This window comes from Eptesicus fuscus, chromosome 15 (assembly GCF_027574615.1).
Source record: "Eptesicus fuscus isolate TK198812 chromosome 15, DD_ASM_mEF_20220401, whole genome shotgun sequence".
NCBI classification, from domain to species: Eukaryota; Metazoa; Chordata; class Mammalia; order Chiroptera; family Vespertilionidae; genus Eptesicus; species Eptesicus fuscus.
The window spans coordinates 29,312,126-29,328,070 of record NC_072487.1 but is presented as its reverse complement, the minus strand read 5'-3'; the positions used below and the strand labels follow the sequence as shown (position 1 = coordinate 29,328,070).

The following is a 15,945-nucleotide window of genomic DNA, read 5'->3' as shown; positions in this document are numbered from 1 at the left end:
TTCGAATATTGCCATTAGACATTTTGGAATACAATATGTTTAAAAACATTTCTATTTTGGGCCCTTGGGAGGTAAACTGATAATTCTTTTCTAGGCCTTAAAATACAAAGGCTCAAATTGTGTAATGAGTGTGTTTACCAGACCAAACATGAGACAATTTTTGGTTTCATGAACTTTGGGATTGGGTAATAAAGTCTGTATTCACCAGCCCTTTTCTGTTTGGGATGATAAATAGGATTCATCATTTAATTCTGGGGTAAAATGTCAAAACAAACGGAAAATGTATCTGTCTTTTTTATGCTGCAAATCCCCGAGGGCTGGGACCCAAGAAGTCACTGAACTGCTGAGCACGTGGTGGGCACCTGGGAAATGCTTGCTCGCTCTCCTCTCTCCTGGAGAGCCACCCATCCCCCACAGTCCAGGCAACAAGCATTCCTGCTTTAAGCAACTAAACCGGGCGTCACAGTACTCTGCGCACTTACTAACCATCACCAAGTTGTACATTTAAGTGGGCGAGTTGTGTGGTACGTGAATTCTATCCCAATGAAGTTGTCAAATAAAGTTAATCATAAGGGAAAATGTCAATATAAAAAAATGTGAAAATAGAAAACAAATATTGATAAATTATAGCAAACATATGGCGTTTTACTCATCAAGTTGGCAGAGATATTTTGGTTTAGGTTTGCATTGCTTTTTCGTGCTCACTAGGCCCTGGTGCCATGGTCATTCTCATCTGCTAACGGTGAAAAAATTCAGTACAAAGTCTCTGGGAGGACAACCAGGCCTATATATCAAGAGCTTCAGTGAATTCATAGCCTCTGAGATAATAATTTCTCTTCTGCGACTCTAACCTAAGGAAATAATCAGAGATTTTTTTTTTTTTAATCTAAGAAATGCAAACAACTCAGGGAAAAACCTATAGAATTGCTGAAATTGTGGTATACCCATACAATAGAATTGATGCAGTCACTTTCAAAGAACATGTAATGGCATGGGGAAATAATCCTAAAAGGCTAATATGCAAATTGACTGAAAGGCAGAACGACCGGTTGCTATATGACACACACAGTTGCTCAACAGGAGCTGTCCCCTAGTGGTCAGTGCGCTCCCACAGGGGTAGCGTTGCTCTGCCAGAAGCCAGGCTCACAGCTGGCAAGAGCAGCAGTGGTAAGAATGTCTGACTGCCGGCTTAGGGCCTAAGCCATCAGTTGGACATCCCCCGAGGGCTTCCCGACTCTGAGAGGGCGCAGGCCAGGCTGAGGGACTCTGAGTGCACAAATTTTGTGCACTGGGCCTCTAGTCACAATATAAAATAAGTTAAAAAAAATAGGACACAAGCCCTAGCTGGTTTGGCTCAGTGGGTAGAATGTCAGGCTGCAGACCAAAAGGTCTTGGGTTCGATTCCGGTCAAAGGCACGTAACTTGGTTGCAGGCTCCTCCCCAGTCCAAGCCCTAGTTGGGGCTCATGCAGGAGGCAACCAATCGATGTGTTTCTCTCACATTGATATTTCTCTCTGTCTTTCCCTCTCTCTTCCACTCTCTAAAAATCAATGGAAAAATATCCTCGATGAGGATTAAAAAAAACACCAAGAAACAAACAAAAACTGGACACAAACTGTACTTACAATATGATCTCAACTGTCTAAAACTAAGATGAGAAGGAATACAGCAACATATTAATCGCAGTTGTGACTGCTAGATTGAACCATGGATCACTTATATTTTCTTCCTTGTACTTTTTTATTTTCCAAATTTTTCATGTTGAGCACCTATATATTATTACATAACCAGACAAAACAAATACTAAAGCTATTCCTGAAGGCCAATATATAAGCAGGATGCATTCCAACACAAGAACTGTATCTGAATTAACTGGTAGCTTTGGTAGCTTCTTTAATATCCACTTCAGAAGCCTTTCATTGTGTTGCTTAGAGACCCACAACTTTCTTTCCTACTCTCTGGGGAGCATTTCTACCCTAGCTTCTGGTTATTTAGTTCTTTTCTGTTTCCAAACTCTAGAACCACCCCTTGGGTACATATTTAAAGGCAAGACCAGCCTTTAAGTGAAAAATCACAGATGTAGACGTACGCTCTCCTGCACAGAGAAACCCAAAGCCAAAGAGTGGCCCCCATCCTGTGGCCCGAAGTCTGGGCTGCTGCTTACTGACTGGTCTCTGCTCCAAGTCCCCTCTGCTCCTTCGCCGATTCCGAGCCCACGCACTGTGTGTCTACCTGGCACCATCCCCTCCCATCACCTCCAGGGTGACTTTGTTTCCCCGTCTATTATCCTCTCTATTGAAGCTTCATTCTCCCCTCTTCCCTGCTTTTTCCATGGAAACAAAACAAAACTACATCCTAAGCAGCAGCTCCTACCGCCCCTTCACCTCCAAACTCCCCCAAACCATGAGAGCTTCCCACATCTCCTCCCCAACCTCAGCCCGCTTCTCAGCCCATTCCCACCCAGCATCTGCCTCACCATCTTGCTCTACTTTCTAAGGTGACTGAAGGCTTCCTAACTGTTAAAGGCAAAGGTGCCTTTGAGGACACCTATCAGATACAACCAGCACTCTGCGCGCTGCACTCTGCATTTGTTTGTTGATGGCGTGTGCTGTGCCAGGCATGACACCAGGTATGAGAGCTCCAGAACTGCAGCACGCAGGCCCCACCCTGCAGGAGTTTGGGGTCGGTGGCAGAGCCAGAGGATAAACTAAGTGGGAGAAATCCTCAGTGCTGAGGGAGCCAAGAGGAGGACGTAGTTCTCTTCATCCAGAAAGGGAGGCTCCAGGGAGGAGTTGAAGCCAGAATAGCAGCAGGAAGGACAAGCAGAGGGTTTCTGGGGGGAGGGGCTGTGAAGAATGGGGGTAGGGGGTGCTCAAAGCCACCTCAGGAATGGAGCCCCTGCTCACAGTAAGGGGGCTTCTGCACTCTTTTTTTTTTTTTTCCAATGAATATTTACTTGTTTCTGTTACTTTAATAAATATAGGTATTTTTTTAATCCTCACCTGAGGATATTTTCCCATTGATATTCAGAGAGAGTGGAAGACAGAGGGAAAGACAGAGAGAAATATCAATGTGAGAGAAACACATCAATTGGTTGCCTCCTGCATGGGCCCTGACCAGAGCCCGGGCCAGGGAGGATTCTGCAACCTAGGTACGTGCCCTTGACTGGACTCGAACCCAGGACGCTTTGGTCCACAGGCTGACGTTCTATCTACTGAGCAACACTGGCTAGGGCCCCTCTTAATGTAGCCATCTGCTTGAGGGGTTTTGTTCTGTTTTTTTTGAAACTCTTTCTTGGGTCTCCCCACTTCCAAGAGTCTGCTCTCAGAGGTTGTGTCCTCTGCATGTCTACCTGACTCCATCCCCTCCCATCACTTCCGAGGTGACTTTGTTCCTACGTATATTATTGCCTCTATTACAACCCTAAGAGGCGTACCTAAAATTTATCTTCACACTCAACTTATCAGTAACTAAGACCCACTGATTCTACTTTTAATAGCATGTTCATCCCACGCCACCGTCTTAATGATTTCAACATTCTCTTAATCTTGTCATTCCTCTCCTCAAAAACCTTTCTGGCTCAGAGGTCAAGACCAGGGCCTTCCAAGACTTTCAAGGCCCCATACTACCTCTCCAGCTTCATCCTCATTGGATCCTTCTCCTCCTACTCGTCCTTCAACCCACCCAACACTCCCGCCACCCGGACCACTCCTTTGTCCCTGGCTTCTCCTGGATCTCTGTTTACCTGGACTCTGTAGACTTCCTTCCAGGCTCATCTCATCGGGCTCCTCCCAGAGGCTGTCCCAAAAATTCCATCCTGCCTCTGTCCAATCCGAATTTCTCCCCTCTTGGGGGGCATTCCCATATCGCTTTGTAAGGTAAGGAGCTCGTGGAATTGACGTATATCTCTCTCAGTGGTGTGGGCTTCCTGTTGGCCTGAACTAACTTCATTGCAGAGCCTTGCAAATGCTGATACCCCTGATCTGTTAGCTAAATTAAAAGCATTTCCAATAACTGTACACTTTTCTCTGGTATACACTCAGAAACACAAGTTTTCCAGCAACTGCAGAAAACCAGATCTACTAGGACAAACTTGGTTTGACCAAGAAAAACCCAAAGTGACTAAAGTTAATACTTGCCTCTTGCACCCCGGAAAAGGACTCTGTAGTGTTTTTCTAATCTCTTGGCCATGTAGTTGGCATTCAAGATAGCAACTTCTGTGGCTTGTTTAAGGCCCTTTCCTCCCATCATCTGTAACAGAGGGAAAAAGAGCCATCAACTATGGAACAGGTAAACCCAACGGGCACAAACCAAAGACACCTCTGGAGAAATCCCCCAACAAAGCAAGTCAGCCCACCATCACTGTAAATTGCACACGAGTGGAAAACCCTAACAAGGACATCTGTCAGTCCTCTCTAATTCTGAAACAATTTTTGGTTTTCTCCTTTGAATGGTAATTTTACATTGCTTATTATAGTAACAAAGCCTACAGCAGGGTAAAATTGATGCTGACTACTGTGTTATCTAAAAAGGGAAAAGAATTATTTTAGGTTATACTCATTTAGGGGAGTTTTTGTTTATTTACTGTGAATTTGAGATGTCTTGATGATTGCCAAGAATCCCATGGGATCTTGGCCAAAATCCCCACTGAATCAATTTTGTGTGGTTTATCTTCCAACTATCCACAGTCAAGGCCATTTATGTTTAACAACTGCTGGGTTCAATTATACCTTTTTCTGGTGGTTCGTAAGTCTCTGTGATTATATGGGGTGAAGGTCATCACCAGAAAAGAGCGTAAAGTCAAGACTGCACAATTTTTATTGCGTACCTTCTTCCCAGAATACATCACATATGATGGAGGCTTGGTAGGTATTAAATACATAACTAATGTAAAGCACAAGAGAAAGCATCAAATAAAACAACAGAGGCACCAAAGTCCAAAGTCAGGAGAAGACACATTTTGCCGGGCTGGTCACAGAAAGGTTCCTGGGAAGAGTTAGAATGTGAGTGGAAATTTAAAACTGGGTAGAATTTGGATAGACCAGAAAGGGGAAGACACTCCAGGTGAGAAGAATGGCAAAAAGGAAGGTGTAGAAGGGAAAGCACACGGCTGCAGGCTGGGAGTTACTGTCGAGCCTGGTGCATTGTGACTGCCTCTGGCAAGCCTCAAACTTGTGCTAGGGAGGACTTGGACTTGGTTCAGCGACTAGCTTTTTGACTTGTATTTCAGAGTTACTGAGCAGCTCGATGGCCCAAGGCCTCCCCTACATACGCTGCATTTGATTCTCTCCGGGACCTAGGCATGTGCATTTTTGGAGAATCCCCTAAGAATTCTATGTAGGCTAATGAGACCCAGTGGTGATTGCAAAGGGAAGCAAGGAGTGAACTTGGGGCCTTTAGGGAGAATGTCCAAGATGGACTGAAACAGGGAGAGAAAAGGTAGTTCTAGAGTCCAGGTGAAATAAAGACAAGGCCCCAAGCCAAGGGGCCGCTTAAACCCTATTTTATTTTTCACTCTTACACTGAGGCTCTGACTGGGGTTCCTGGCACATGGCCAAACCAGCCTGGGGCGTTTATTTTCTATCTGTGGGAAATCATCTCCAACCCAAACAGGTCCATAGCCAATAACCGAGGTTTACAGGACCTTGGGACCAAAAGGAAGCTGGGAATTATTAGATTCCGTTTGCAAAGAAGCAGGCCTTTATTATGATGGTTTTTGTTGTCTCCCCGTTGCAAAGTAACTCGAGGGTCATTTTAAAAAGAAGGTTTTTGCCTCTGAGGTACAGAATTGTTGTTCCAGCTTCCCAGAGAGTTTTCCTTAAGAATCATAAACGCCACACTGCTCAAGAAGAACAGCCAGCCCCAGCGAGCCACCCGGCATGATTTGCATAGCTGAGTTTGAGGTTTTGTTTCACCAGAAGCCACCCTTCCTTTAAAGAGGGGAGCCAATGCGGGAAGGCTGCTCTAATTAGCAGCTGAAGGAATGCTCCTATCCAATACCCAGTCTCGTCAGCCTAGGAGGCGGGCAGGCCAGTTTGAACAAGAGCTGCATAAACTCTGGTGCTAGTGGGTGTTTTTTTGTGGGGTTTTTTTGAGGAACACAAAGGAAGGAAGCCTGTTTTCTGACAAAGTCTAATTACCCCCGAGAGGGCAGTTCCACAGGCCGTAAAGGGCAAAGAGCTTCGGGAAACCACCACATCAGCAAATGTCTGCTACTTTTCAACTGATCCTCCAGGCTTCCGAGAAATATAAAGTGAAGTAAGATGTATTCCTAGAATTTATCCCAGGACCTCAACCAAGTGTAAGACTTAGTATGCACACTGTTTTTCACTCGCAAGAGGTCATACAAATCCTCCAGGAAACCAGATGACGTGGCCAGAATATCCACATGACTCATAGAACTTAAACTCTGTCTGGAAAAATAGATCTGGTGTGTTCATTTCTCTGACGTTAAACCCGCTGTGAGAACCCAAAGGAAATAGCATAATGAAGACGAGATGAAATGCATTTTAGCTGATCTCTGTAGGATGGTTTCTTCCACCCAAAACACTGGCAGTCTTCACTAATCACGTCTCAGATTGTGGGGTTTTTTGTGTTTGTTTTTTTTTTCATTTTCAAGCGAAGAAGGAAGTCTGCGATTTTAGTTCCCCACTCACACATCACACACCCCCGCCCACCTAACACACATTCACAGGCCTCACCTTAATGTAAGCCCATGAAATGGGCAAGATGGAACTGGAGCCCCACGGGGCTGCGCTGACGGTACCCACGGGCCGGGCATCCTCATCAGACGTTAACGAAATGACAGGATGACTGGGTAGGAAAGGGGCAAGATGCTTCTTCCTGTAGATTTTAAGTACAAATTCAGAAGATGTAAAAAGATCCACTACAACCAGCCAGGTACGCGCCGGGCCCTCTCAGGAAGCTCTGTTCCCGAGAGAGGAACTCCGGGTGCGGAGGGGACCTGGCAGCGCGAAGGCAGATGTTCGGGAAGTGTCCCGGCCTTCCTCCTCCACTGGAAGCACGGCTCACCAGCCACGGGTGTCCCAGGACTCACCCGGGAACCGGGGTGGAGGATTTGTCTGAGGCAGGCTCACCCGGATGTGCGGACATCCCAGCCCCATTCCCTCTCCCTCCCAGCCCCACACTCTGTCCTGAGGCACCTAAGGGACATAGAAGGATGCTGCTCGGAAGAAGCCCATGGGGCTACACCTCAGAGGCCGGCATGTGAACCATTCACCCCACCTTCCACGTACAATAAGTAATGACCATCTAAAAGGAAAGCAGAGAGCAGGGGGCAGACTCCGAGCAACCCCGAAGACTGGCCCCTTTGCACATCTGTGGAAGACTGAAGCTCAGGACATGGCTGCTTAGCCTCATTTTCATAAGATGACTTGATTTCACAGTGTAAAACGATACATAACATCGACAAGACACTCCTTTGGTCTTATTTTGACTTCATCCAATTATTTCTAACAATAAGGCTTATTTTTTTCCTTACATATCTCAGATGTAATAAGAATTCAAAGCCACTTTCTGCTAGGAATTCTTTTGCAGTTGTTGTCGTTCGGTAAGTCACTTTCAATGTAACCGTCCGCCGATTTTAAAGAGAAAGAAGTCTAAGTCTGAAAAAGCACTTCCAGGTGCTACTATTCCAGTTCTGATCCACAATACTCCAGCAAAGCTCCCTCTTCACTACTCTTCGTAAACGTGCCCTGCCTGTGCATGAATGGGAGCTCAGTGTGGCCGATCCAACGTTATGGTTAATAAAATCTAATTATGGTCTTCTTTGGACATACCCTAAAAGCATCTATTTCACTGCTCCTGTCCCAGCCCCTGTAGGCACATTACATAGGCAGGTAACCTCGCCACCTGGAGACCTCAATGGGAATAATAGCAGGTGTGGGGCTGTGCTTTCATTCCCAGCGTCCAAAGCCATGCTGAACCCCGCAGCCCAGAACTCACACTCCGATGGGCCCCATGCCAGGGCCGCCTCCTCCATGGGGAATGCAGAAGGTCTTGTGAAGGTTCAGGTGCGAGACATCAGACCCAAAGTCTCCAGGACGACAGATTCCCACCTACCACAACGGGAAAGGGCCAAAAGTCAAAGCCACCAACTGGAAAGGGTGCCCTGGAGAGGCGGCCATGGTGTGCTGCGGGCCCTCCCCGCGGAGGAAAAGCAGGCGGAGCTGCTCACAGGCACACCCGCCGTCCTGGCTGAGGCCTGCAGGGGAGCCTGGCATTCCATAGGCGGCATGCCTTGTGGTTTCTGTGGAAACGGCAGCTGACCATTTAGCCTAGTTTAGATTCTAAAATACAGAGTTGAATATATAGTCAATTCCTAATTATCCACCCGCTGAGCGGAGAAAGAAAATGCCCCCGCACAAGAGCGGCTGTACTCCTCCCAACGGACACAGGCACCTCTCACCCCAGCAGTTTACTCCCCCCCTCCACCTCCCGCACTTTCCCGAAGGGCTCCTTTGGGCACCCTGATGGGAGGAGCTGGAGGGCTGCCCAAGAGGATGCTGAGCCCAGGGAGAGGAAGGGAGGCGGACAGTTTTCCTGAGACCATCCCGATGCCAATGACAACATTCAACGAGCGTCCCTGCCACTTTGGCTGGTTTTGAATGTGGGCAGAGATAAAGAATGCGTTTCTGCTAGTGAAGCAACAGACAATCTCTGGACGACACTTACAAAGGGAATCAGGCAGAAGCAAAGGAAAGCAGAAAGAGTCTGAAATAGTAAAACAAATAAGCCACGAGAAATACGTTAGGAAGTCTCTGAGAGAGATGATGACACTCCTTGCACACCACACAAGCCTTCTCCTTTTCTCCCTCCCCCCACTCTGGTCAGGATCTGCCCTCAGGGAAAGAACTATTCAGCTGTTTCACACTAACGAAGCTGGAAGCTGAAGCCAGTTTAATGGCTTGTCCAAGGTCATGGCAGATCAACATTCACGGGTGGCCAGAACGTGGGTCTGAATTCCCTCAGGAAGGCAGTCAGGTGAGCTTGTCTCTCGCACCCCCCCCACCCCCCACCCCCGCAGTGGGATCACACCTGTGACAAGCTAAAGGCTTTCAACTCATTCCCTTCTTCCTTTCAACCATGTTGCCTCCTCCCCAGCGTCCCCCATCACCTATTTAGGATCTGTAATCTCAGTGAAACTCGGGGGGCTTTGTTTGAAACTGTCATCCTCAGTTCTGAATACAGTGTCATGTTTAAGACAACCCTCAAAAGGTCAGAGAAAAAAATTTTTTTTCACTTAACAGTTTTCTCAGGGATCCCATCTCGTGTTGCCCACCTGAGCGTTCATATTTGCCCCGTCTAGGTAGACCTGGCCTCCGTGTTGGTGAATCAGGTCACACACATCGCTGATGTTCTCTTCAAACACTCCATTGGTGGATGGGTACGTGATCATGATTGCTGCCAGGTTCTCCTTGTGTTTATCCACCTGTGGGATAAAAAATGGCAGAAGGAGACAAAGGAGGAAACCTTTCTTTCTTGGGCAAACAAACCCTTGCTTTTTATTTTAAAGGATTAAGAAAGATGAATTCTTGGTCTTTTCATTTCTGAAATTTTCTTAAAGTATGATGCCAACAATAAAAGATCCACAGCCATGTTTCCCTTCATTAGTCATTCCAAAGAAATAACAAGATCCCTTCAGGCTAGGTCTCCATGGTCAAGACCAAAAACACTGCTCAGAAGATTTTTGGACAGATTGGGCTCAAGTCTCTTAAGTGGTTTTTCTTTGGTTGAAGTCATCTCCGTAATGATTTCAGATCTTTTTAGTTCCAAACATGTATATTTTCACAGTTAATCTCTCTCTGCTCATCTTGCCATTATTCCCTTTCCCTCCCGTTCTATGGAAATTAGAATTCCCACAAGGAGTGCTCCTGCTCTGATGAAAGAAATCTCCCTCAGTTTTCCTCCTGACAGAAGGCAAGCATATATAAAAGGAAAGCATGTGAAAAAGTTCCCATTTTCCTGGCCAGCAAGTCAGTGCAGGCTTGTATGAAAATGAAAACAAAATTTTAATGTCAATAACCTATATTGGCCCAAGATAAGTTGTTGGTAAAAACTTTGTGGACTGCTGGAAGAGGGGAGGTGAATGAGCATTGTTGTGTATTTTCAGCTTCCCTTTTGAAATCAGTTACTTGAAGTTCCCAGACTCCATGCCTAATAACCCTGACAAAATCACATTGCTATTCAACTGATTTCCTTCCCTCTTAAGATGCAGCCTCCAGTCCACCAGTGGAAAGCAGATACGGTTGCTAGGCAACCTCTTCCTGGAGGTTGGAAGGTTGGGAGTGGGGGATGGTGTTTTAGAAAGGAGGGTGGAAAGCTGCCCGATATTCAGCAGGTAATGGCTGGGATGGCCACAAGCATTTGCAAAATCTACATTTATGTTTTAATTCCCAACACAAAGATTGAGAAACACTGTGGCTACCAGTTTGATTATTAATGGAGGAAAGAGTACGGGTAGGTTGGGCAGGAGTAGGCAGGTCCTGCAAGGAGTACCCTTACTACCACCATGAATAATTCATTCAGTTTCTTACTCATGCATAAATTAGAGAATAGGATTTCAATTTAAAGAACCTGCTCCCTGTTGGTGAAACAAGTGGAAGGCCAGACTGTGGTCAGCTTAATTCTGGAGCAAAACTGTGACTGTTGCCTTTTATTGTTCTTACAGAAACGGTTAGGTTTTCTGACTTTACGCCATTTTCCCCAGACCCATTCAGGGGAGGAATTGCAGTCTTTTAATTAGGATGCAGAAGAAGCTAACGCTGATATAAACCATCCAGCCTCTGACCCCCACCACCTCTTCCCAACCCAAACCGCTCCCATCTGTTAAGTGGAAGATGGGTACCATGGCCTTGAGGTGAGCTGTGTCGATATTTCCATATTTATCCACCTCCACAGGCTGAATCTTCATGCCTGCCATGTGGGCACTTGCGGGATTGGTCCCATGAGCTGATTTCGGAATGAGGCAAACCTTAGGAATGAAATGAAAGGAAGGAAGGAGGATAAATAATCACCCGGCTATTCATAATGACAGAAAAGCCCTACAACAAGCATATCAAACTCAAAGGCTAACACGGGCCAAATAAACAAGGTTTAAGTTCATGTGGGCCGCAATAAACAAAAGCTTCAATTTTCATAGAAACGTAGGTTTATTTCGATAGAGACATGCTGAGTACAAAGGGCTGGAATAAATGAGTAATCATAACATAAAATAATAGAACATTTTATTTTATTTTTTTTAACATATTTTATTGATTTTTTACAGAGAGAAAGGGAGAGGGACAGAGAGCCAGAAACATCGATGAGAGAGAAACATCGATCAGCCGCCTCCTGCACACCCCCCACTGGGGATGTGCCCGCAACCAAGGTACAAGCCCCTGACCAGAATCGAACCCGGGACCCTTGAGTCCACAGGCCGACGCTCTATCCACTGAGCCAAACTGGCCAGGGCTAATAGAACATTTTAATAAAAATTAATATTTTTTTCTTGAACATTAACTTACCAGACACTAAATAACTGCACAAATTAATAAGTGTAATGCAAATAAACCTATTTTTCTTGTCCTCCGAAAGCAAAATATTTCCTGGTGCACACACTAAACAAGTCAGTACAAGACTAATGACTTGGCAATCAGCTGCTAAAATATTCGCTGCTAGTTTAAGTGGAGAGAAATGGTGCGCCTGCACATAAGGCGCGTAAGGGAAATGAATGCAACACGATTATAGTAATCAGTCATTAGTGAACATTGTAGTTCGTTATTAATAATTATGTATAACAGGATATTATAAAAATTAAGTTATGAAATTTTTATTAAAACGTTTCTTATATATCATTATATTGGCTGGGCCACAAAAATATTCGTTGTGGGCCTCATGCGGCCCACGGGCCACAAGTTTGACCTGCTTGCCCTACAACATGCTTGGAGCACAAATTAAATGGGCGCCACTTCCTTTATTTAAACTGACCACTAGCGCCTTAAAATCTGCTGCAATTTCATTGTTACCGTATTGCAAAACATTGTCCAAAAGAGAAGTTTCTGTTTGGATGCCCAAATAATGTTCCCTGAGTACTTTGCTCCTTTATCCCAGCACACCAAAAACACACCTGGGCTCATTCTAACCTGGTCTCGGTTAGAATACGCACTCACCACCTGACAAAGACAAAACATCAGAAGCTCAACTCCAGGACTCAAAGCCCACATCACAGTGCCTGTGCCCTGCTTGGCTCTGCTGCGATCCGAGAGACGTGACAAGGGCAGACAGAATTCCAAAGCCTCCCAGTCTCACCCTTTATGGGTTGTTTATTCTGTGCAATGAATTGTCAGTTCCCATGAGAATCATAAACTAAGCACTAAATGTGGTCAATGTCTGCCCTGTGCTCACTGACAACGCTGCCACGTGTATAAATAAATGTCTACAGCCAACAAGTGCGAGGGGGGTGGCCGAGGGAGGGGGGACTTGGAATAAGGGAAGTGGGGGCCACTTCAGGTTGAAGAGATCAAGAGAAAGTGTGTCAAGACCTACAACTTAAAGATCTATCAAATTCTTATGGAAAGTGGATGGTGGGTGCAATGCTAGAATTCCCAGATTTAAATCACTTTCATTTCCTCCCCCAAAATCACATGAACACAGGCAAAAACACATGCTCAAATAGATCGGACGATGCCCCAGTACAGGAAAATGCATTACAGACTTTTCCTAAAAGAAAACAACAAAAAAAAAGCAACAAGCACCCTGAAAATAATTATTTTAAAAAAAGAATTATTTGTATTGATTTCAGAGAGGAAGGGGGAGGGAGAGATAGGAACATCAATGATGAGAGAGAATCATTGACCAGCTGCCTTCTGCATGCCCTCATTGGGGACCCAGCCCAAGACTCAGGCATGTGCCCTGACCAGGCATGAACCGTGACCTCCTGGTTCATAGGTTGATGCTCAACCACTGAGTCATGCCAGCCAGGCTCCTTTTTTTTTTTTTTTTTTTTTTTAAATATCAGAACCAATATTGCAACCCCTTGAAGAGAAATGGATGCACATTATAAAACGGGCTTACAAAAGGAAAACTTAGCTTACAGCTGTTTCCTCAAAAACGGCAAAGTCGTCTACTTAGTAAAAACACGAGTGCACAAAAAGAGAACTGTAACCGGAGCCACACATGGAAGTACTCTGTCACTCTTCTGCTGACAGCGAGTTTGTGCCTCTTTTGAATGGCTCCTCATCTCATGCTGGTTATGCGGTGGTATCCTCAAATCCGTTTTCTTGTTTAAATGCCTCCCATTTGTATTGAATTTTCTTTAATTTCTCAGGACCAAAGCTAGAGTCACTTGTACTTTCTCACAAGGTATTTTTATTCCACCAAAGGATCTTGGTATAAAAGGATCCCTAGGGGCCGAACATTGATCAAGGAAGGGAAAGGCGAATGTTTTAAAAATGAATATAAAATATTTGTTAAAAGCCTAAGTGGAGAATTCATATCAGGGAAGTTCTGCTGAAACAAAAACGTTCAAGCTAAGCCCCAGCCAGTGTGGCTCGGTGGATAGGATGCCGGCCTGTGGACTGAAGGGTCACGGCTTTGATTCCCGTCAAAGGCACGTACCTTGGTTGCAGGCTTGATCCCAGGCCCAGGTTGGGGTGCGTGTGAGAGGAAACCAATCGATGTGTCTCTATCACATACAGGTTTCTCTCTCTCTGTGTCTCTCCCCCTCCCTTCCACTCTCTCTAAAAATCAATGGAAAAATATTCTCGGGTGAGGATTAACAAAAAGAAAACATTCAAGCTAAAAATGTCAACCACCCCATGGTACACTAAATAATGGGCCTCCTAAGATGCCCACGTCCTATCCCCAAAATCTATGGCAAAGGGACTTTGCTGATGTGATTAAGTTAAGGGTCTTGAGATGAGAGATTAAGGATCTTAAGACAGGATGAAGCAACATGGAGAGGGTGAAAGAGCGTAATGATGAGGAGCTCTAGAGGCTACTTCAGTGCAAGAAGGAAAAAACAGAAGAGGGAACGCTTAATGTCAGTCATCTGTTAGTCACTGGACAACTGGAACCTTAACATTCCTCTTGAAATCTGAATTATAGGCTGGGCTCCAAATGTATTTACAAATGTTCTCATAAGAGGGAGGAAGAGGAAGATCTGATTACAAAGGAAGTAGGAGATGTGATGACTGAACAGAGGCTGGCGTGCTGGTAGGAAGGGGCCATGAGCCAAGGAATGAAGGAGGCCTCCAGAAACGGGGAAAGAAACATTCTCTTCTGAATTCTTCAGAAGGAACCCGCCCCGCCAAAACCTTGACTTTAGCCAAGTGAAACCAATTTCAGACTCTTGGCCTCCACGTACTGTAAGAAAATAAATGTGTATTATTTTAACCCACTAATTTTGTAGTAATTTGTTACAGCAGCCACTGAAAATTAATACACATTCTGATATAAAGAGTAGTAGGGGGGAAAAAGCCTCAGTGGTTTTGTCAATGATTCTTTTATAAGTTGCTGTTAGACATTTCTGGTTTTCTATATGGATCTAGGAAACTTTATTTTTTAATGTTAAATTTTCCACCCTCTATTTATTTATATATTTGCTTTTTAGATAAATTTTTTCATGCTTTAGAATTGTGGTGTTACCAGGGACATAGAAACAACAGGATCCAGATTTGATGTTTTAGTTTATCCAAAACTAACCCATTAGTATCCATTTAGAGATGCTGTGTTTTCCTAAGTCCCCAATATGTCTGTTGTAGAACCAATATAGCTGATCCTTGAAGGATTCAGGGTAACGCTCCTTTGCAAGAGAAGTCAATTTCTCACTCATGGTAAAAACTGAACAACCGAAGGCCATTACTTTGCCTCAGGAAATTGGGAAGAGAACAATACATGTAAATTTTTAGAAGGTGTTTCTTTGTTGTTGTTTTTGTTCAATGTTTTCCCTTTGTATAGGAAACACAGTCTTTGACTAGCAAAACCTGACTAGCAAATTGAGTTATTACAAAGTGTTTAGGACAGTGCCTGGCACATGGTGATTGCGATATAAGAATCTGATAGATAAATATGCATTCTCCCAAATTAAACTGGTAAATCAAGAACTTGGCTGTTGCATTTTAAGAACAGCCAAGAGCAACCTAAGAGCAATGTGAAACTAACTTCCAAAACCAGCTTGACACAAGAGAGCCATCAGGACCCTGGGTGGTTCCGTAGCACATGACTTCCCCACACTTCATATCTGAATGGATTCCATCAGAGTCTATTGTGCAGGAGCAGCTGTCTCAGACTCCTCTGATGTAAACAAGCCATGTTCTTCTTCTCTAACTAAAAAAGTCAGCCTTCGTTAAAATCTTTCATTTAAAAGGATGCCAGCATTTCCAAACTTATGAGTTCTGTATTTCTACAAACTCAGTGACTGGGTGGCCTCCCCTGCCTCTTCCTCCCCTTCCTACAATGCGGCGCCAGCTCCTCTCCACCCTGCAGGGTGGAAGAGCCCCTCATGACATCTCAGTGATAGCAATGTGGACCATGGCACCAGAAGAAACATCACACACGAGGGGGCGGAGGGAGAAGGGAGGACTAGAAAACACAAGGTGGGGATGGGAGGAGCCGAAAAGAATCTGTGAGTAAAGGACTCCGCTCAGGCCCAATCCAAAGGTCTCTCATCCTTTCTCTTGGACCTTTCCAGGTGGGTCCCCAACTCCTGAACATTCACATATACGTCTGGGTGTCAAACTGGAGGGCTGGGAAACAAGGAGGGGGGGAAGCATCACAGAGGATGGAACCTGCATTTTAGCTGGTCCTTTGTCATGAGCTCTTCGCTAGCCTTCCGTGAGCGAGAGTGGGATCAGGGAGGGGACAACATGGAGATGGCCACACAGATCCCTTCCCAAGATCCCCAGACACCTCCTGATTAAAGAGCATAATGATGAGGCGCTCCAG

General features: G+C 45.1%; 1 protein-coding gene across 1 annotated transcript in view; it reads right to left on the bottom strand.

Annotated features, from left to right (window-relative positions):
• The window catches only part of GLDC (glycine decarboxylase), a 73,934-nt gene that overhangs the window by 7,953 nt on the left and 50,036 nt on the right, over positions 1 to 15,945 (bottom strand). Inside the window, exons 17-21 of the mRNA XM_008145005.3 lie at positions 10,868 to 10,993; positions 9,302 to 9,451; positions 7,966 to 8,078; positions 6,702 to 6,843; positions 4,140 to 4,251 (exon numbers count right to left, since the gene is read on the bottom strand). Of these exons, the coding sequence (XP_008143227.2) occupies positions 4,140 to 4,251; positions 6,702 to 6,843; positions 7,966 to 8,078; positions 9,302 to 9,451; positions 10,868 to 10,993 (643 nt within the window). The remainder of the gene's footprint in view (positions 1 to 4,139; positions 4,252 to 6,701; positions 6,844 to 7,965; positions 8,079 to 9,301; positions 9,452 to 10,867; positions 10,994 to 15,945) is intronic.